At 41.8% G+C, this 23,460-nt stretch overlaps 1 protein-coding gene across 5 annotated transcripts in view; it reads left to right on the forward strand.

Moving 5' to 3' along the window:
• The window catches only part of LOC123751101 (uncharacterized), an 81,696-nt gene that overhangs the window by 25,356 nt on the left and 32,880 nt on the right, over nt 1–23,460 (forward strand). For 3 of the 5 annotated variants that reach the window (XM_069333092.1, XM_069333073.1, XM_069333066.1), the window contains 3 exons: nt 7,481–7,672; nt 9,384–9,551; nt 17,076–17,163. In XM_069333092.1, the coding sequence (XP_069189193.1) occupies nt 7,481–7,672; nt 9,384–9,551; nt 17,076–17,163 (448 nt within the window). The remainder of the gene's footprint in view (nt 1–7,480; nt 7,673–9,383; nt 9,552–17,075; nt 17,164–23,460) is intronic. The other 2 variants (XM_069333077.1, XM_069333085.1) reach the window with 1 other exon arrangement.

Consider the following 23,460-nt stretch of genomic DNA (forward strand, 5'->3'; position numbering starts at 1 on the left):
ATAATTTTATTGGAGGTGTTGTGGTTTCTGTTCTAGGTTCTGGATTATACCAACGGTCCATGTGTCTTCTTATAGCAGCGTTTATTTCCGCGTTGCTATATCCGTTGTTCACCAATACCTGAGTTACTCTTTCAAACTCTCTACTCACGTTGCTCCATTCAGAGCAGTGGGTAAGCGCTCGACGAATATAAGCATTGAGAACACTGGCTTTGTATCTTTGGGGGCACTCACTTCTACCGTTCAGGCATAATCCTATGTTGGTGGGCTTGGTATATACGTTGGTGCTTAAAGAGGTTCCTGTTTTTGTTATTAGTACATCCAGGAATGGCAGACTGTTATTTTCACTATTTTCATGTGTAAAACGGAGTACTGACTCTCTCTCTAGGTGTCTTTTTAGGTCAATTAGTTCATCTGAGTCTTTTACTATTACGAATATGTCATCTACCTAACGGCAGTATACAGTTGGTTTTTGTCTGCTACTGAAGACCCTGTCTTCGATGGTTCCCATATAAAAATTAGCAAATAAAACTCCTAAGGGGGAGCCCATTGCTACTCCGTCTATTTGTAAATACATGTCTCCTTGTGGACTGATGAAAGGGGCTTCCTTTGTACATGCTTCGAGAAGACTTTTCAAGTGTGGCTCAGGTATGTCTAATTTAGGGGTGCTCTCGTCTCTGTATACTCTGTCCAGTATCATTCCTATGGTTGTGTCGACTGGGACGTTGGTAAATAGGGATTCAACGTCCAGGGATGCGATAATATTATCGCATCCCTGGACGTTTTTTCGGCTACCTAACCTAACCTAACCTATAAAGATAGGTTAGGTTAGGTTAGGTAGGGTTGGTTAGGTTCCGTCCTATATCTACGTAAATTTTAACTCCAATAAAAAAAATTAACCTCAAACATAATGAATTGGGTAGCTTTATCATTTCATAAGAAAAAAATTAGAGAAAATATATTAATTCAGAAAAACTTGGCTTATTAGGCAAATCGGGCCTTGCATAGTAGGCTGAGAAGTGAGTTCTGGCTACTAGGTACGACATATATATATATATATATATATATATATATATATATATATATATATATATATATATATATATATATATATATATATATATGTCGTACCTAATAGCCAGAACGCACTTCTCAGCCTACTATTCAAGGCCTGATTTGCCTAATAAGCCAAGTTTTCATGAATTAATGTTTTTTCGTCTACCTAACCTACCTAACCTAACCTAACCTAGCTTTTTTTGGCTACCTAACCTAACCTTACCTATAAATATAGATTAGGTTAGGTTAGGTAGGGTTGGTTAGGTTCGGTCATATATCTACGTTAATTTTAAATCCAGTAAAAAGAATTGACCTCATACATAGAGAAAAGGGTTGCTTTATCATTTCATAAGAAAAAAATTATTGTAAATATATTAATTCATGAAAACTTGGCTTATTAGGCAAATCGGGCCTTGAATAGTAGGCTGAGAAGTGAGTTCTGGCTACTAGGTACGACATATATATATATATATATATATATATATATATATATATATATATATATATATATATATATATATATATATATATATATATATATATATATATATATATATATGTCGTACCTAGTAGCCAGAACTCACTTCTCAGCCTACTATGCAAGGCCCGATTTGCCTAATAAGCCAAGTTTTCATGAATTAATTGTTTTTCGACTACCTAACCTACCTAACCTAACCTAAAATAACTTTTTCGGCTACCTAACCAAACCTAACCTATAAAGATAGATTAGGTTAGGTTAGGTAGGGTTGGTTAGGTTCGGTCATATATCTACGTTAATTTTAACTCCAATAAAAAAAAATTGACCTCATACATAATGAAATGGGTAGCTTTATCATTTCATAAGAAAAAAATTAGAAAAAATATATTAATTCAGGAAAACTTGACTTATTAGGCAAATCGGGCCATGCATAGTAGGCCAAAAAGTGAGTTCTGGCTACTAGGTACGACATATATATATATATATATATATATATATATATATATATATATATATATGTATATATATATATATATATATATATATATATATATATATATATATATATATGTATATATATATATATATATATATATATATATATATATATGTCGTACCTAGTAGCCAGAACTCACTTCTCAGCCTACTATTCAAGGCCCGATTTGCCTAATAAGCCAAGTTTTCCTGAATTAATATATTTACTATAATTTTTTTCTTATGAAATGATAAAGCAACCCTTTTCTCTATGTATGAGGTCAATTTTTTTTTATTGGAGTTAAAATTAACGTAGATATATGACCGAACCTAACCAAACCTACCTAACCTAACCTAACCTATATTTATAGGTAAGGTTAGGTTAGGTAGCCAAAAAAAGCTAGGTTAGGTTAGGTTAGGTAGGTTAGGTAGACGAAAAAACATTAATTCATGAAAACTTGGCTTATTAGGCAAATCGGGCCTTGAATAGTAGGCTGAGAAGTGCGTTCTGGCTATTAGGTACGACATATATATATATATATATATATATATATATATATATATGTATATATATATATATATATATATATATATATATATATATATATATATATATATATATATATATATATATATATATATATATATATATATGTCGTACCTAGTAGCCAGAACGCACTTTTCAGCCTACTATGCAAGGCCCGATTTGCCTAATAAGCCAAGTTTTCATGAATTAATTGTTTTTCGACTACCTAACCTACCTAACCTAACCTAACCTAATTTTTTCGGCTACCTAACCTAACCTAACCTATAAAGATAGGTTAGGTAGGGTTGGTTAGGTTCGGTCATATATCTACGTTAATTCTAACTCCAATAAAAAAAATTGACCTCATACATAATGAAATGGGTAGCTTTATCATTTCATAAGAAAAAAATTATAGAAAATATATTAATTCAGGAAAACTTGGCTTATTAGGCAAATTTGGCCTTGCATAGTAGGCTGAGAAGTGCGTTCTGGCTACTAGGTACGACATATATATATATATATATATATATATATATATATATATATATATATATATATATATATATATATATATATATATATGTGTCGTATCTAGTAGCCAGAACGCACTGCTCAGCCTACTATGCAAGGCCAAATTTGCCTAATAAGCCAAGTTTTCATGAATTAATATATTTTTTCTAATTTTTTTCTTATGAAATGATAAAGCTACCCATTTCATTATGTATGAGGTCAATACTTTTTTATTGGAGTTAATATTAACGTAGATATATGACCGAACCTAACCAACCCTACCTAACCTAACCTAACCTATCTTTATAGGTTAGGTTAGGTTTGGTAGCCGAAAAAGTAAGGTTAGGTTAGGTTAGGTAGGTTAGGTAGTCGAAAAACAATTAATTCATGAAAACTTGGCTTATTAGGCAAATTGGGCCTTGCATAGTAGGCTGAGAAGTGCGTTCTGGCTACTAGGTACGACATATATATATATATATATATATATATATATATATATATATATATATTAGTATATTTTGGTAGCAGTCTTTCCTGTAGACATATATTATTAAATATGACCGAAAAAGTAAGATTAATAATTCTAACACGAATTTTCTCAATCTTTCGTACATTACGCTTCACTGTTGGAGGTAAATCAAAAATCAATTCTCCAAAATTCATTTTTATTTCTAGTCTGACGCGACACGGGCGCGTTTCGTAAAACTTATTACATTTTCAAAGACTTTAGTTCACAAATACACAACAGATTAAAACTTACGTATCTCTGATTTTATATCTACATTTGAGTGAGGTGGGAGGGGTGATGTGGCATTAACACAAGACAGAACAAGAGGGGATATTAATAGGGTATTAAAAGTATCAACACAAGACAGAACACAAACAATGGGTATTGAATAGAAGTGTTTGTAGAAAGCCTATTGGTCCATATTTCTTGATGCTTCTATATTGGAGCGGAGTCTTGAGGTGGGTAGAATATAGTTGTGCAATAATTGGCTGTTGATTGCTGGTGTTGACTTCTTGATGTGTAATGCCTCGCAAACCTCAAGCTGCCAGCTATCGCTGTATCTATCGATGATTTCTGTGTTGTTTACTAGGATTTCTCTGCCGATGGTTAGGTTGTGGGAAGAGATTATATGTTCCTTAATGGAGCCCTGTTGCTTATGCATCGTTAAACGCCTAGAAAGAGATGTTGTTGTCTTGCCTATATACTGGGTTTTTTGGAGCTTACAGTCCCCAAGAGGGCATTTGAAGGCATAGACGACGTTGGTCTCTTTTAAAGCATTCTGCTTTGTGTCTGGAGAGTTTCTCATGAGTAGGCTGGCCGTTTTTCTGGTTTTATAGTAAATCGTCAGTTGTATCCTCTGATTTTTGTCTGTAGGGATAACGTTTCTATTAACAATATCTTTCAGGACCCTTTCCTCCGTTTTATGAGCTGTGGAAAAGAAGTTCCTGTAAAATAGTCTAATAGGGGGTATAGGTGTTGTGTTGGTTGTTTCTTCAGAGGTTGCATGGCGTTTCACTTTCCTTCTTATGATGTCTTCGACGAAACCATTGGAGAAGCCGTTGTTGACTAGGACCTGCCTTACCCTACAGAGTTCTTCCTCGACTTGCTTCCATTCTGAGCTGTGGCTGAGAGCACGGTCGACATAAGCGTTAACAACACTCCTCTTGTACCTGTCTGGGCAGTCGCTGTTGGCATTTAGGCACATTCCTATGTTCGTTTCCTTAGTGTAGAAACACTAAGGAAACGAACATAGTTCGTTTCCTTAGTGTTTCTAAGGAAAGAAACACGTTTTTCTTAGTGTTTTATAGGCGCAGTGTGATTCCGTCTGGTCGGCCGGAAAAGCTAACAGAGTCACGGTTCAGTAGATTGCGAGGCTCTCTCTCCGCTGACACTGAGCAGAGGCAAGGCTTCTTTTAATGATGTCATTGACTTCGTCGTGTCTAGTGTGTCAACCACCAGATTTTCCACAGTGCAGGCCATGCAATCCATATTCGTCAGCATCTGCCTCACCGCAAATACACCTATGAACAGTGTGGATAGGGGCAGCAAGACGGAGAGCGACTGCAATACGGAGCTCCTGCGGATCAAGACGTGTGCCTGTCGCAGACATAGGGACTGCCAAAAGGAAGTCCCCTGCATGGGAAGCCTGCACAGCTGTGAGGCGTGCACGATCACTGGGGGTTGTTGCTGCCTCCAGCAAAGCTGTGGCTTCTTGTCTACAATGGGGCTGTCCCAACTGGATTGTTTCTTGGCTTTTGGCATGGCTGGTCTGAGGTCTGGGTCTGCTATGGCACCCCATTTCGTGTCGCATTTCGTGTAGTGGGGGGTCCTGTATCCCCTATACATCACTCAGGGTGTCAGGTAGAATTACCTTAACCAGGTCATCTGATGCTGAGGAGGAAGACAGGAAGGCTGGGACAGCAATTTGGGTGGCAGTGCGGACACCCAAGCCACCGAGCCTGACAGGAAGAGTGGCTTGTTTCCACTGGCATTCGTTGAGGGAGAGGTTAACAACTTTTTCCAGCATGGTCTTCAGTAAGAGGTCATACTCTTCAAGCTTTCGGTTGTCATAAGATGGGGCGCACCTCAGAAAGTAGGTTAGCCTCGGAAGGTATGGGCATTTGGTGAGGAGATATAAAGCATCGTGGGTATCGATGTCACCTATTCTGTCTTCCATCCTCCGAAGGTCTGAGATTTTCTTGTCAAGGATCTCCTCAATGGCGTTAGACCCGAGGGGGGCTCCAAGGAGGGTGCTGTTCTTGGCCCTAATGACCTGTGCTCCAGGCAAGGCAGACCTTATTCTAGCTACGATGTCTGGGTTGGAGGAGACTACTTCACACTTGGAAGGGTTCAGGAAGAGACCCAAGCTTACTTCTTGCTCCCATATTTTCCTGATATCTTCCAAGAGGTGGTCTACAGTGCCAGCTATAGTGCCATCATCCAAAAACCAGATGTTGAACTCGCTGGACAAGCTTTCGGTGATTTCATTTAGGACTAAGAAGAAATGAAGGGGAGCAAGAGGATCACCTTGCTGAACACCTTCACATGATCTGATTTCATGTTCACCAAAGAGCAGTTTTGACTCACCCCTGTAGGACGATAGTATGAACGGGTAGAGGGGCCGGAAATGGCGATGTACGGCACAAAGTATTGCATCTCTTCTAACCATGTTGAAGGCATTCTTAAAGTCCAGTTTGAGCAGGGCCTTTTCATCAGAAATGTTGGTGATGTATGCTCGTGCTGCATGGGCAGCTGCTTCACAGCCTTGGGGGATTCCAAATCCTAGCTGGATTGGTTTTAGCAATTCAGCCGCTTGCTGGCTGACAACCCTCGTAGCAGCCGTGGCAATCAGGCGTCGGAGAGGGTTTCACCAAAAAAAAGGAGCCTTATGACCTCAGGTATATCACCAGCCAGGCACATGTTGACGAACCTTGTGAGTTCCATAAGAAGATCTTGTGCAGCAAGGAGTGCCGGACCAACCGGGCTGTGGTGAGTATGTGGGCCTGCGGGCCGCTCCAAGCAACAGCCTGGTGGACCAAACTCTCACAAGTCGAGCCTGGCCTCGGGCCGGGCTTGGGGAGTAGAAGAACTCCCAGAACCCCATCAACCAGGTAAACCAGGTATCAACCAGCATCACCAACCGCAGGATTTAACATTTGCTTGATGTGTTGAGGTTTTAACCCTGTAAAGCCACCTGCTGACCCAAGTGGAAAAGAAAGGGCTGCATTGTAGACCTCAGATTCACCAACAGTTAATGGGTCTGAAATGGTGTCGGCTGGTGGCGGAACGATGTTGTTGCCTTGAGGGGCTCTGGGTGGGTGCTTGCTTTGCACGGCCCATGCTGTGGCTGAGATTCGAGGAGCAATTTTCTCGTCACTGGTGAGGGCTCTAATAGCACTTGTGGTATTTCTCTCTTCAATTTTCTTGGTGATTTGTGCTCTGATTTTGTACGTTTCCGGTATGTTGTTGTTACCATTTCTGCAGAGGATGTGTTTTGCTCGAAGAGGAAGTCAAACTAGGTTATCCCGCCTTGGGTATTCATTTATCGCCCTCAGGACCGAGGATGCAAGTGATTTGTCCCTCCTTGGAGGGACGTTAAGGCATACATTGCCAAACAAAAGGACATTACGTCATGCTTGAATGTTTTCCGGGGCATCATTGACCCTTTTCAGAAGATTACAGAGTTTGGCTGCTGCATTTATCACTTATTCTGAATAACCTAGCTAAATATTAATAATATTATTTATCGAAAAATAATAACTTTATAATGTGTACAAACCCATTGAATAAAAGTTCTTTCAGGGGTCTTATCGACCCATTTAAGACACATGAGCAATTAAAAAAAATAGACACATTTACTACATTTAAAAAAGCGAGTCAGATCTCCGTCAGTTCTTGACATATCTCAAAAGAAAACATTTTACATTTACAGAAAGCGGTGCTTTCAGCGGAAAGGTAACATGTCTTCGCTTCTTCATGTAGTAGGAAGAAGCATGTCAGCAGCGAGGGTGTGGCGTCCGGTGTGCCCCATCTTGCAGCGCCTCAGTCAACAACGAGCCACACCTCATCTCAGTCCTTTTTCCTCAGCTATGCCATTGCAGAGCTCTCACCGCCAGCCCCACATGTAAGATATATTCTTTATTGCCCCCATCAATACCACATGTAAGATATATCAATACCACATGTAAGATATATTTATTGTCCCCATCAATACCTAATAGTATTTAGCGTAGAAATGTTTTATGTAAGCATTTAAAATTGAGTCTTTTACAAGTAAAACAGTTTTTTCCCATCCCCCCTTTGTTCCTCCTCCCCCGTTACTTTTTTCCTCTCTTCCCATTGTCTCAGAAGATATATTATTGGGAAGGACTGATACAAATGTTTTGTCTTTTATCCCCACTTCATCCTCCCCCTCTCTTACACCACTCTGGTCCCCTCTTCGTCCTCACCCTCTCTGTCTGTCTACACCAGTCCACCGCACTGCGATAAACCTCGTCTGTCATCACCGCTCTGCCCCTCCCTGGTAAACCCCGCCCACCTACACCAGCCAGCCCCTCCCTGGTAAACCCCGCTCATATGCACCAGCCTGCCCACCCCCCCTGGTAAACCCCGCCCATATACACCAGCCCGCCCCTCCCTGGTAAACCCCGCGCATCTACACAACCCCACTGCTCCCTGATAAACCCCGCCCACTTACACCAACCCGCCCCTCCCTGGTAAACCCCGCTCATCTACACCGGCCCGCCCATCTGCCTATCCAGATGAATGGACAGATAAATGAATAGATAGATGTATGCATAGACGGATACACAGATGAATAGATGGATGAACAGATAATGGATAGATTGATGTATATATATTGATAGATGGATGATTGTATAGATGAATGGATAGATGGATCGATACCGATCCATCTATCCAAATTGATGGGTGGATAGATAGAATGGAAAAATATAGACCCTTCTCCATGGTGATCTGGTTTGAGGAGGAGGGGATTCCAAAGCACCTGAACCCGTTCTTCACTGCTTCCTGGGCCTGTTCTGCTGTTTCGAAGGTCATCTTCATCGTGGGTCGAGTGGCGCCGTTAATCTTGATGAGTAGAGCTGTCGTTGCTTTCAGAGTAGGGTTTTCTTCGATTAAGGTTGGTGCTGTAGTATGTAGAATGATGTTGTTTAATACCTCCGTCCTGCAAATAAAGTGTAAGACGTCTTCTCAGTGTCTACGTTTACTCAATGTAAACATATATATCATTGGCTATATCCATATCCAATGTTAGTGGCTTTGCAAGAATGTACAAATACCAATCTTATGTAATCTCACCAACCCTTTGTATCTCCTTGTGAATAAGTTATAATTATTATTATTATTATTATTATTATTATTATTATTATTATTATTATTATTATTATTATTATTATTATTATTATTATTATTATTATTGTTATTATTATTAACTGCGCCTGAATCACGCTGCCTGGCGCTGACAAGTTCATGTTGGTGAAGGAGCCTACTAACAAAACAGACTGAATGGTTGATGTGGAAAGGTGGTTTCTTCGCAAGCCCGGGGCTGGCGGCTCCCCATACCAGGAGCTCACACTTTCCCACTACAATCGTATAATTCTAACCCGCTCCCACACAAATTCTTGACAATGAGTGATCGCCATCGATTTTGATGAACATGTGTATTTAGGTCAAGAAGAAAAAGTTTCAAAAGTCTTGACCTTTGTGTTCTGCTGCAAGTTTAAACAATTACTCCCATTGTGGAATTATATTTGGTTCCTAAGTTTCTGCTTCATAATAGAATGCCTCACAAAGTAATTATTATATTTCCTCAGGAATGAAGCGCAGGAGTTGAAGTGGCTTCACCCAGGCGATGGCAGGGTAGAGGACATGATAGCCATGAACAAACACGGCATTTGGCGCCAGGGCGGATATTTTACCTTTCACTTGGATCAACCATTTGAGCCACATCAGTATCTTCAAGCTCTTACTCATCTGCATAAGTAAGTACAGAGCACAACTTTCTTTTGCATAAAACAAACAATAGCAAACGCAGTTTTTGGGTTATTAGATGAACTAACTGAAGCTAGACAGTATTACTCCAAATTGCTGGAAAGTGCTAATTGCGATATAATTTTATATCTATTGTCAGGGGTCAACGTCGTTAGTGTAGTAACAGTGTATAAGAACCTTATCCCGGAAACCTGGCAAGATCGCCAATGTCAGGGTTTACCTTAGTTGTAAGCATAAGTATAAATGACCGTACTTAATATCCTGTCAACTGTCGCCAACGTCGGGGTGTCTCTCTCTCTCCATAGACACCACCCAGTAGTACTAGCAATAACTGTTACTCACCGTAGCCCTGCGGGTCTTCACTCAATCCTCGCGGCATCACTGTTCGCCAGGAGAGTATCCCAGTCGATCTCCAGCCGGCCTTATAGCCAAAGACGAGTGAGAACACAGTTTTCTCTCTCCCAACCGTGTGCCCGCCCCAACAAGGGCTCTACTACTAACTGCAAGGTCGCCAACTGGTGTTTCCCGTATCCAGTAACACGTCAGTGGTATTGTGGGATTGTGGTACTAGTGGCTGAGAGCTCACTCATTAAATCTGGTAACAGGCAGGTATATGTCTCTATCACTCTCACTCTTTCCGACTGTTCTATAGCAACAAGAATAGGGAGGGATAATACAAACGCGAAGGCAGTTTTGTATTTTACTTAAAAGCTTCAAGGTATTATATCCATATCAACAGCAAAGCAACAAGTACATGGAAGGAAGTCACTCTCTCTTCATAAAACTGGAACTCATCTAGAGGGCAACACTCCCCCTTCCTGTCATTATTAGGTGGGCGGCCCCCCTCACTGTGTGAATGCTCCTGTACTTGTTTCTTGGCATTAAGCGCCTGTTTCTTTAAATTCACAGTAATCACAATATTTACAATCAACACAATAGTTTGCTATAATGGCAATAGGACGCAATGAGCCACTTCACTGGTCTCAAGTTCAATAAATCATTTCTACAGCAATAAACACAATAATTCATTGTAAAGGCGTTATACACGGCAGATCATAATAATGATAATGAATGCAATTATCCACGGTACTGGCCTTAGACTCAGTAATTCCTTTCGAAGGCGATGACACAATAAATCTCTGTACACATGAAAATGTTATTCAACACTCCAGCACATATATATATATATAGATAAATTCATCAATGTCAATAATAATAAGATAATACTGGGCACACAGCCTAACACCAATAACTGGTACACTTATATATATATATATTCTCTGGCATAATATATAATATTAATGTTACATGAAAGAAATCATCCACGACACAGTAATCTCTTCAATAATCACAGGTGCTCTCCCACACCACAAATATAATCCGTGAGCGCTCTCTACAGCCTCACTCTTCACAACTGTGCCCTACCATAACATAGACGTTGGTGAGCCTTGCTCACGACATAGAAAATACTCTGGCTAAATATAGCTGACTAAAGGGGAATTGGGAGGGAAACTAGAATCACCTACTTCCACCTCACTGATGTGGACTCGCACTCCGGCGAGAGTTGAATTGCAGCTCCTGGTCCCGGCTCTCGACTCGCTGTAGGGAACGCCCCCACACACACACTGATGCTCTCTCCAGGAACCCAATCAACATCCAAAAAAAAACGCGTCGTCTCCATGCTCTGTCCTCTGCAGGCCCGTGCTCCTCCATAACTTCTTGAAGGGTTGGAATCGGTCTCCTGGCCGTCGACTTCTCCTCGCAACTACGTCTGCAATCCTACTCTCGGCTGCAGTCGTCCTGATACCCAATTAGTTTTCTTCTTCCGCTGCTTCCAGGTGGATTGGCCCAGCCGCTACGTCGTCACTAACGGGTGAACTGTCTCAGACGTCACATACGTCACTGCACAGACTTCACTTCTTCTTGCAAAGTACCTGTCCCTGGAGCACTTGTTGCTCAATATTCCGTCGATTCCCTCTTCGGTCCAACACATGGAATGAAGGAAGACATCACAGAATACTTGCAGACTATGGGTGATGCGTATAATCCACGGGAGCGTGGTACAACTGTCAAACTGACAGGACCAACGTTCGCACGTCCACCTTCGTCAACGTGTCGTTTCAAACTGGTGGCGCCACAGAGACGCGATCTCTGTACCCCCTTGCTCTCGTGACGTCATACTTGCCAGGGGCGTTTCTCATTGGCTCCCTGTGCCACGTCACTGTTCGTGACCAATCTGGTGCCACTGACGTCATACAGTTTTGGCGGGAGAACGGAGATACCGGTGCCATATTTGCGTCCTAAAGGGCCTAAACCACAGGCCAAAATACTCTTCTTTTGGGAATTTCTCGCCAACGCGAGAACACTACATGCTCTCACATATATCAAATTGTTGCCCGCAACGTAGAGAGCGCTTGGGTAAAGTGGATATGACTCTTACAGCTGGCGTGGGAGAAATATAAGGGGGGGAACACCGTCACACTATATAAATAAAAATGGAAATGTTCGTTTGTGCATAACCGATAATCTCCAAAAGTTCTTCACCGATTGCTTTGAAATTTTCACACAACGTTTGTTACGAACCCGACTCCATCGTCGGAGCATGGAGTAGCAACGTCAACGCCATCTGTGAGTCTGCTCCCTAAACCTCTACATAATGGACGACGCCATCTGGTGGTGGCAGTATGATACATGCAAGAGACTCTAGATTCCTGCCTTGATCAGCCCTAAGAGTCGCAGTAGCTGACCTCTGGTGAGGTGGCGCCTAGAAATCAGCGCCATCTATCGTGATAGAAGTTGTATGTCCGCAAGTTGTATGTCAGAGTCCGGAAATCGTATTTCCTAATGTCCCAAGTACAGGCCAGTTTAATGATGACGTGTCTGTATCTACAGAGGCGACGTAGGGCTACGGAGGTATGAAGACAGTTGGTCTACCCAGGGTAGCCTATTATCTCTCTCTTCATTCTGCTTTACGTGAGCAGCGAGCCACCGCCGAAGAGGAACTGAGTAGTATCTGCTGTCTGCCTGTGAAGTGGCAGTGGCAGAATTCGGCGTATCCCGGGACTGGCTAGAGGAAGAGACGACCGACAGTGAGGTGCTACAGAGGAGTGTAACTAGCTAGTTGCAAGAAGCTCCTGCCAGGGGTTCGCCATCCTTGTATTTGTTCGTGAAGAGGCCCAGCAGCGCGAGGCTGATGTTCTCTGCCAGCACCAGGCTGGAGAGTGATTGTGGGCGTTCACAAGGAGCACCTAGTGATACTGTAGATAGGCTGGCCCATGGCTAGGGTAGACTCGTTGGTGTTTCCCAGTACTGGTTGAGGACGGTACTGTGTGTTGAGGAAACACGGAAGTTGACAAGGCTGCATTGGAGGAGCATCGAGGAGCGCTTAGTGTCCTATGAGAGCGACACATGTGTATATATCAGTGTAGTAATACGTCGTTTATGATTCTATTAAAGGTGATGGGAAAGTGATAATATGTGAATATATTGATAAAGGATGAATTGTCGTATTCCTTTCAACGCCTCCCCCCTTGAATTTTACTTGCATTACCAAGCCTACTCCTTGAAAGCCACTACCGACTTGGAGTCAGATACTAGTACTTTGGTTTCTCCAGCAAAGAACCCGGTTGCGACCCATAGTGGCCGTAACAACGTTCAATTCGCATCCGAGCAGGTTTATATATACATACTATATGGATGTCACGTCTGTGATGGTAAAAAATATGCTCTTTCTGAAAATCTGTATTATGTGTTTTTCATGTGAGGGAAAAATTCAAAAGATCAAATCAACCGATTGCTTTGAAATTTTGACACAACGTTGCTTTCGATGGGCGCGTCTTTTTATATATCTACTAATATACATGCCTCACCTGTGACAGGAAAAAAAACATGTTTTTTTTTTTTTAACAGCACTATCTGTTGGACGTAAGAGCAACACACGCTGTAATCTCAGAAAGTTCTTCACCGATTGCTTTGAAATTTTGACACAACGTTGCATTGGAAAAGGCACGTCTTTTTATATACCTACTATATAGATACCACCCCTGTGACACGTAAAAACGTGCGTTTTTGAAAAACAGTGCCATCTGTTGCACATAATAGCAACATGCATGCTATACTAAATAAGTCACGAATTCCATTTCAATATTTCCGATTGCATTGATAAATTTTATTTTCATAGATTTCGATTTATTTAATTTTTATTGAATTATTTTGTGTGACATTGTGTTGGAATTGAGCTGTGTTGTTTACCATACCATTCCTTTCGTAAGTATATGTATAGATGCCACACCTGTGATGGGTAAAACTACGCTTTTCTTGAAAAACAGCGCCATCTGTTGCTTGTAGGAGCAACACACATCCTACACTAAATATGTCACAATTCCTTTTATATGTTTCTGATTGCATTGATAATTTGAATTTTCATAGATTTTGATTTATTTTCATTTTGATTTAATTATTTTGTGTGAATTGTGTTGGAATTGAGCTGTGTTGTTTACCATACCGTTCATTTCGTAAGTATATTTTATTTCTTTATTTTTTCTTATTTTCATTTAATTTTTTAACTTTTTCTTATATTTCAATGACTCATATATGCCAAAAATGAAAACTGGTTCGATTTCAATCTAACTTTTTTGACGTGTTTTATATAAAAAGGGTTTCATTTGGTCTAAGTCTCAGCATCGTAGCATAAATAGGAAGGGAGAAAAAATATTAAATTATGTGTCAAAAATTTTCCAAAATGGTAAAAAACGATTTGCAAACACATGTGTCAATTGAAATCATGTCTATGACTCAGCTATCACAATAGCATATATTAAAAAAATTAAATTACTTTTATTAAACGAAAATTAATTTAAATAAAAATAAAATTTAGATTTTTTTGTTTTCTTTTTTAAAATATATTTTTGTTATTTGTTTATCGGACGATTTGCATGAAACTTATACACCTGACTGCACGTAAGCCTATCTGTAACGGTGCCAATTTTAGAGTAATTGGTTGATGTCAACCTCAGTCACAGATGGCAGCACCTTAGGCTTTATTATTTTTTTATTTATTTCCAAGTAACATAAAAATTCTTATAACTCTTTCACTTTTTATTCAATTTACATGAAACTTACACCTTGTATGTAGAGTGTATGTCTCTAAAATCTGGCAGAAGCTTTGCTTCCTAAGTTTATTTATTGATTATATAATAGCAATAAACATGATATATTTGATAATAATTTTGGGGGGAAAATTTGACTATTTGCATTAGAAAAACTAAAGATGTTTTGGAAAATTTCTTCCTATAGATCCTTTATTATATGCTAATGTGACAGAAAAGTGTCATAGAATGATTATATCTGAAAGGTGTGGTTGTTTATAAACACTTGAAAATGTGTAATATTCGTTGAAAAAAACAAAAAAAAATAAAAAATCTCCCTTTCTATTTTAGCTGCAGTACTGAAACTTGGAACAATTGCAGACCTTTTCATATACAACTAGTCAAAACATATTGGTTGACATTGAACAACTTTTAAAAAACTAAATATAGGCCCCTGAAGAGCAATGTACCTGTCTCCGATATTCCTCTTTATCTGTACCCCGCCATTTAAATATCATACACACCTTTCAGTAAGAAAGGTAATGAGAATCTTGCTCTTCTAAAACCTGTCACACTTGAAACAATTGCCTCCTCCATTGAAAATATAAGATCTTACGAGCACTGTGTCTACACTGACGGCACAATCCAATCTTCTATTTGACGGACTGCAGCAGCATAGAAGTTTTATTGAAATAATATTTACTCACAGACTATCAGTGTCAGGTTAAACAACGGGCAGACAACCACACAAACAGAACTAGTGGCATACAACTAGCTACCAGTACATTAAAAACATACGAGGAATAATACTTTGTGATTCAAAGTCTTTTCTTCAAGCAATTGAAAACTTCTCCTGCATAATCGACAGCAAGAATCTCATACTAGCAATTATAAACTACCTAATCGTTGCACAGAGTAAAGGGTTTCGAATCTTCATTGTATGGATACCAACACACATAAATATAACCCATCATAGTGACACAGACATTGCCGCCAAATTAGAATGTATCAGACATGAAGTTGAATTAGACCTCGATATCCCCATCCCAAAACACTTAGGAGAAAAATTAGGAGATAATAGATAGGAGAAAAAGATAGGAGAAAAATTACTGACTCCCAACGACCTGAAAGCGCCAGTATAAAAAGCTATGATTTGTTCAGATCTGAAACCTATGTTTATGGACAGCACAAACCGTCCACCATACTGGGCGACCCAATGGTTGCCAGGGTCAGGTTGGGTTACCGTTACTTGTGGCTGGAGGCTTCCGGTGACAGATCTCCCAATCCTGAGCACTCCAGGTGCAAACTCTGTGAGCAGGAACTGGGTCATGATCTCGCACACTACATCACCGAATGCCCAGTTATCAGTTTTCAGACCCGTTGGCATGAAGTACCTGGATTTTTGCAATTACTTTATTCACTCTCGTGTTCTTGAGGTTCTTAACTGCATCCTTATAATGCACCCAAAATTTGCCAGTGCAGGCTACTGCACATATGGCCCAGTATTAATAACCGTCCTGTGAGATGGGGATTTTTAGTATCATTGCTACCTTATTCACTCTTGTGTTCATGATGATATCCTCATATTGCACCCAGAGTTTGCCAGTGCAGACTACGTATCACATGCCTCTGCATGACTAACCATCCTGTGTGATGAGGATTTTTAGCATCACGTAGCAAGTTTTTTGACAAACTTTGTACTCCTCTTCATATAGTCTAGATAAGCTAGGTCTTTACACCTTCTGTACTCCCCATCATATAGTCTAGGCAGTTGCACAAATGCAGATATACCTAAACGTGTTAATAAAAAAACAAATGCTCAATAAATGCAACAAAATTTGAGATAGTTAAGCAGCTGCCTTCACCAATAAGATATAATCACCCTCATTACTTACCATAGAGAATCATGGGTGATTTATATAAATAATTGTTGGAATATTATATTATTTAGCAGGTCGTTGCTCATCTAATATTTTGATGTAGCAGAAGACATAAGTCACTTCTACGCTCCTCTGGACAAACCTACCAGGCTCGTCATCTGCTTGCTTGTGTTTTAACACATTCTTTATGATGCATTGTGTCTTAGTTCTTCTGGAGCTTTTCTCCGAGCACCGTCAAGGGATTTCACGAGCTCTGATATGAGCACTATGAACGGGTTTAAGGAACGCTCACTCAAGCAAAATGACCAGGCGTCAAAGGTCTCCTTGGAACGCATTGATAAATAGGGTTTGTTATGGTTATGGAATGAGAAAATATTTTTGACAAATTAACTTTTAATGGGCGTCTACTATATTTCTTTTTATTTGACAAAATTTGTTTATTTTATAAATATTTTAAATTAGTAAAATAATCCCTGACAACATATAAGCAACGAAGTAGCAGTGAAACAAGGCAGGAACAGGATTAATCAAGTTGTTTGGTTTTCAGAAAGGTTCAGCTGTTGAGAACCTGTTTCCGCCCCCGTGACAAACAGTGGTGGCTGTGTGAGATGCCAATACCTTCCATCGACTTCCAGGTGAGCATTAAATACATCCTGTGTGTCAACAACACCTTCCTCTCTTACCGTCTCTTCTTCAAGATTTTATTATTATTATTATTATTTGTTTAACTTTACTTGCTACGAGAACGTGGGAACCAGGAGAGGCTGCTGAACCACGAGCGTCTGGGAAGCTGAACCACAAGCTCCTAGGAAGCTGAACCACGAGCTCCTGGGAAGCTGAACCACGAGCGTCTGGGAAGCTGAACCACAAGCTCCTAGGAAGCTGAACCACGAGCTCCTGGGAAGCTGAACCACGAGCTCCTGGGAAGCTGAACCACGAGCGTCTGGGAAGCTGAACCACGAGCGTCTGGGAAGCTGAACCACAAGCTCCTGGGAAGCTGAACCACGAGCTCCTAGGAAGCTGAACCACGAGCTCCAGGGAAGCTGAACCACGAGCTCCTAGAAAGCAGAACCACGAGCGTCTGGGAAGCTGAACCACGAGCTCCTGGGAAGCTGAACCACGAGCGTCTGGGAAGCTGAACCACAAGCTCCTAGGAAGCTGAACCACGAGCTCCTGTGAAGCTGAACCACGAGCTCCTAGAAAGCAGAACCACGAGCGTCTGGGAAGCTGAACCACGAGCTCCTGGGAAGCTGAACCACGAGCGTCTGAGAAGCTGAACCACAAGCTCCTAGGAAGCTGAACCACGAGCTCCTGGGAAGCTAAACCACGAGCGTCTGGGAAGCTGAACTACGAGCGTCTGGGAAGCTGAACCACAAGCTCCTGGGAAGCTGAACCACGAGCTCCTAGGAAGCTGAACCACGAGCTCCAGGGAAGCTGAACCACGAGCTCCTAGAAAGCAGAACCACGAGCGTCTGGGAAGCTGAACCAGGAGCTCCTGGGAAGCTGAACCACGAGCGTCTGGGTAGCTGAACCACGAGCTCCTGGGAAGCTGAACCACGAGCTCCTGGGAAGCTGAACCACGAGCTCCTGGGAAGCTGAACCACGAGCTCCTGGGAAGCAGAACCACGAGCTCCTGGGAAGCTGAACCACGAGCGTCTGGGAAGCTGAACCACAAGCTCCTGGGAAGCTGAACCACGAGCTCCTGGGAAGCTGAACCACGAGCTCCTGGGAAGCTGAACCACGAGCTCCTGGGAAACTGAACCACGAGCTCCTGGGAAGCTGAACCACGAGCTCCTGGGAAGCTGAACCACGAGCTCATGGGAAGCTGAACCACGAGCTCCTGGGAAGCTGAACCACGAGCTCCTGGGAAGCTGAACCACGAGCTCCTGGGAAGCTGAACCACGAGCTCATGGGAAGCTGAACCACGAGCTCCTGGGAAGTTGAATCACGAGCTCCTGGGAAGCTGGACCACGAGCTCCAGGGAAGCTGAACCACGAGCTCTTGGGAAGTTGAACCTCGAGCTCCTGGGAAGCTGAACCACGAGCTCTTGGGAAGCTGAACCACGAGCTTCTGGGAAGCTGAACCTCGAGCTTCTGGGAAGCTGAACCACGAGCTCTTGGGAAGTTGAACCTCGAGCTCATGGGAAGCTGAACCACGAGCTCTTGGGAAGTTGAACCTCGAGCTCCTGGGAAGCTGAACCACGAGCTCTTGGGAAGCTGAACCACGAGCTTCTGGGAAGCTGAACCTCGAGCTCCTGGGAAGCTGAACCACGAGCTTCTGGGAAGAACAACTGGTCAGTGTTTGTGTTGAAGCGTCTATCACTTTGTATATTCAACACTCTAAAACTAACCTTTAACAGGTAATATATAATTTTTTCATCCTGTTCTGTTATATAGTTAAGTCTTCAGTTCAGATACGGAATTGACGGATCATACAAAACCATTGCCGAACAATTACAGCACGTGAGAAAGGAAATATTTGGTCCATGTCTAGAAGTGCATTTAGAGAGGAGGTGACCATTTAAGGGGGGGGTGCACACTGCTGTTCTCTTCGCAGAATGTTTTCTTGATGCTTAGGGATGAGTCAGACTCGCCTGTGATCACCTGGCCGGACACTATAGGTGTGCAAGTGCAAGTGACGTAATGAGATCCCCAGGTACCGTTTTCAGTAATTGGCATATTTTCAAAATAAAAAGTCGTAATTTGAAACTGAAAATAGGTGCAGAGAGTCAGAATTCGGCTCAAAAACGACGCTCAGGAGTCAAATTTCCGACATTTCAGATATTTTGAAAACTGCAGGGGGGGGGGGGGGGGGGGGGTTGGTAAAATTTGATCCATCGCCATTTTCAGTAATTGGCATATTTTCGGTATAAAAAGTCATAATTTGAAGATGAAAATAGGTGCAGAGTGTCAGAATTTGGGTCTAAAATGACGCTCAGGAGTCAAATTTCCGACAATTCAGATATTTTGAAAACTGCAGGGGGGTTTGGACAAAATATGACCCATCGCAGTTGTCAGGAATTGGCATATTTTCGGTATAAAAATTCTTAATTTGAAACTGAAAATAGGTGCAGAGTCAGAATTCTGCTCAAAAATTATGTTCAGGCGTTAAATCTCCAGCATTTTAGATATTTTGAAAACTCCAGGGGATTTGGGTATAATATGACACATCGCCGTTTATAGTAATTGGCATATTTTCGGAATAAAAAGTCGTAATTTGAAACTGAAAATAGGTGCAGAGAGCCAAAATTCGGCTCAAAAATGAGGCTCATGAGTCAAATTTCCAACATTTTTTATATTTTGAAAACTGCAGGGGGTTTGGGTAAAATTTGACTCATTTCCGTTGTAAGTAATTGGCATATTTTCGGTATAAAATATCGTAATTTGAAACTGAAAATAGGTGCAGAGAGTCATAGTTCGGCTCAAAAATGACGCTCTGAAGTCAAATTTCCGACATTTCAGATATTTTGAAAACTGCAGGGGGTTTTGAGTAAAATATGACCCATCGCTGTTTTCAATAATTCGCATATTTTCTGTATAAATAGTCGTAATTTGAAACTGAAAATAGGTGCAGAGAGTCAGAATTGGCTCAAAAATGGCGCTCAGGAGTCAAATTTCTGACATTTCAGATATTTTGAAAACTGCAGGGGGGTTTGGACAAAATATGACCCATCGCAGTTGTCAGGAATTGGCATATTTTCGGTATAAAAAGTCAAAACTGTATCAAAATGAACTTTGATAAAGGTATAGCAGACAAATGTAAAACCGATCTAGGCTTGTTCTATAAATTTATTAAAAGCAAGGTGCATGTAATGGATAAAATCCAGAGATTGAAAACGGGGAACAGGACTACTGAGAATGAAAAAGAAGTGTGTGAAATGCTAAATGAACAGTTCCAAAGAGCATTTGTACAAAATGAGGATTTCATAGAACCAGACCTAATAATAATTCCTGAGCAAGCCTTAGAATTCATAAAGGTATCTCAATAAGTAGAAAAATTGCTCAAGGGACTAGGAAGAAAAAAGCAGTTGGACCTATTGGAGTTTCAGCTTCGGTGCTGCGAAAATGTGCAACTAAGCTGAGCATTCCACTCCAATTAATATTCCAGACACACTTCTGCACAGGAATCTTAACAGATATATATGGAAAAAGGCAAACATAGTACCAATCTACAAAAATGGTTATCGAGGAACCTCAAAATTATAGACCCATATCATAAACAAACGAAGTTGTAAAAACACTAGAAACAATAGATAAAGCCAAATGGGTTGAACACCTAGAGAGTAAGGACATAATAACGGATAACAGTATGGTTTATGAACAGGAAGATCATGTGTAACAACTCTACTAAGTTTTTATGATAGAGCCACAGAGATAATACAGGAAAGAGGTGTTTGTGTGCGTGTATTCATCTAGTTGTATTCACTGTCACGTGGGGGGGGGGGGAGCTGGGGCTCCACTAGCAATCAGTTGCTAGGGACTCAGAAGGCAGAACACTCAGCCCCTCCGACTCTCTAGCTCGGGACTCACCGGAGTCTCCTGGTCCCACAAGAGAGGACGAGCAATGCCCACCACCGCAGGTCTTTGCTCCCACCACTATGGGGTGCCACTGATTCACCCTGGGAGCCCTTCAGTCAATCACTGGGAAACTGCTGTTAGCAATTCCGGTCTAGACCCACAGAGAAGTGAAGGAAGACCCAGGCTTACCTTTTACCATTAAGGTTCCCTGAATCTTGCCTGTCAGACAAAAAGGTCGCAGGAATTCCTTTCCGGCCTGCCTTCCCTATCTTCTTTTAACAAGGTCGCCAGCTGGGTTGAGATCTCTGCACCCCAACAGTTCAGTTCAGTGGGTGTATTCTATACTGCTTGTTGCCAAAGTGTTGCTACTCCTATAGATCTGACACTGAACTGTCAGCCCAAGGCACTCTCCCATAAAAGTCAGTGTAGCTTTACCTCTCTCCAGCCACTACATTGCTTGTTGCCAAAGTGTCGGATGGCCTAGGGTACACTTTTATATAAGTCTGTGCTGCTTTACCACTCTCCAGGCACTAAGACCTTCTGTAGAAAACGTGATGTTCACTAGGTGGTACTATGATAACCCCCGTGTATGCTTATAAAGATTATTATGGAAGCACAATTAAACACTGATAAAATGTGTGAATTTATTTTAAATTCATATACATAAAGTACATGATCACACACATATATCTACAAGCAATACAGGAATGTAAAAATGAGAATAATAAATCTGGAGATCGCCAGCAACTCTTCTTTCACGACCTCCAACAACTCCTCCAACTGGGCAGATTGAAAAGGAGCCACACACTCCCTCACAGAGGGGCCTCTTCGTCAACGTCGGCTACCTCCCCTTCAACTGCCCCGTCGTCCACACTCGCTGTCCTCTTCAACAGTCCTGGACACAAGCTGCCCCGCAGCTTATACTACTACTAATGTATCAATGTTATACTGCAACATACATAGGTAAATATCGTCGCCTATCTAGCCTACTCAAGAAAGGGGTAATGGGAGGGAAATTGATCTACCTTTACATTCCTGGCTCACGATGCCTGTCCTTCGATGGTGTGAAGTTCCCACGCTTCCTGAGTCGGTCCTTGACGATCCAGGAACGTTCCACAAGTCCTTAGAATGCCACTGAATGGTGAACTCCGTCCTTCTCTTGAGCTAACATGGCTATAATCCCCACATCGCTAGCGTCGACATACAAGATAAAGTCTGACTCAAAGTCAGGCGAAACCAGCACTGGCGCTTCGGTTAACAACTTCTTAGTCTTCTCGAAGGACTCCTGGCATGCTTCCCCCCCCCCCCCCACTTCCATCTAACGTTCTTAGATAGCAATTCAGTCAGAGGGTGTGCCACTGTCGAGAAGTTCTTGCAAAAACCTCTATAGTATCCAATCATCCCTAGATATTGTAACAATTCTTTTCTCGTCTTGGGATTCGGATATTCTTTGATTGCCATCACTTTGTGTTCTACAGGAGTCACTTCCCCTTGGCCCACGACGAAACCTAAGTATTCTAATCGGGCCTTCCCGAACTCGCTCTTGGCTAAATTAACTGTCAGGTTCGCTTATTCCAACCGTTGGAACAACTCCGTCAGTCAATTCATGTGTTGTTTCCAGCTATCGGCGTACACCACTATATCGTCTATGTACACAGCGCAGCCTTCCATCCCTCTTAGCACTTCGTTCATCATCCTCTGAAAAAAACTTCCGCTGTTCTTCATACCAAATGGAAGCACGTTGTTCTGGTACAATCCGTCTGGAGTAGCAAACGCTGAGATCCTTCTTGCACTCGGAGACAAAGGGATTTGATAATATCCTTTCAGCAGGTCGACCTTGGTGACAAACCTTGCGTTTCCCACTTGGTCGACGCAATCATTTATTCGGGGCATCGGGTGAGAATCCAACACGGTTATGGAATTCACTTTGCAATAGTCGGTGCAAAAACGATATGATCCGTCACTCTTCTTGACCAGCACACAGGGCGAGCTCCGTTCACCGTTGCTGGGCTCAGCGAGATCATTCGCTAGCAGATACTCCACCTCCTGTCGCATGAACTTCCTCTTCTCAGGACTCACCCGATAAGCGTTCTGCTTGATTGGCTTGCCTTTGCCCACATCTACTTCGTGCACCACACTCTTGTGCTGCTGGCACATCTGTGAAGAGTGACTTGTTCTTTCTTATCAGGGACACTAGATCTCTCCTTTGCCCTTTATCCAGATGACGCAGCCTCTCTTCTAAATGTATCAAACGTTCTGTATTTGACAGGCGCGTACCATCGGCACGGGCCCACTTTCCTTCCTCTGCTGGCAACACTTGTCTCATCTCCATACACAGAACCAATTTCCCTTCTTGCGACTGTGTTACTCCCTTCACTCTCGCACTCTCTTGCTCCTCTGGGAAGTATGGCTTCA

Source organism: Procambarus clarkii, chromosome 4, assembly GCF_040958095.1.
Source record: "Procambarus clarkii isolate CNS0578487 chromosome 4, FALCON_Pclarkii_2.0, whole genome shotgun sequence".
Taxonomy (NCBI): domain Eukaryota; kingdom Metazoa; phylum Arthropoda; class Malacostraca; order Decapoda; family Cambaridae; genus Procambarus; species Procambarus clarkii.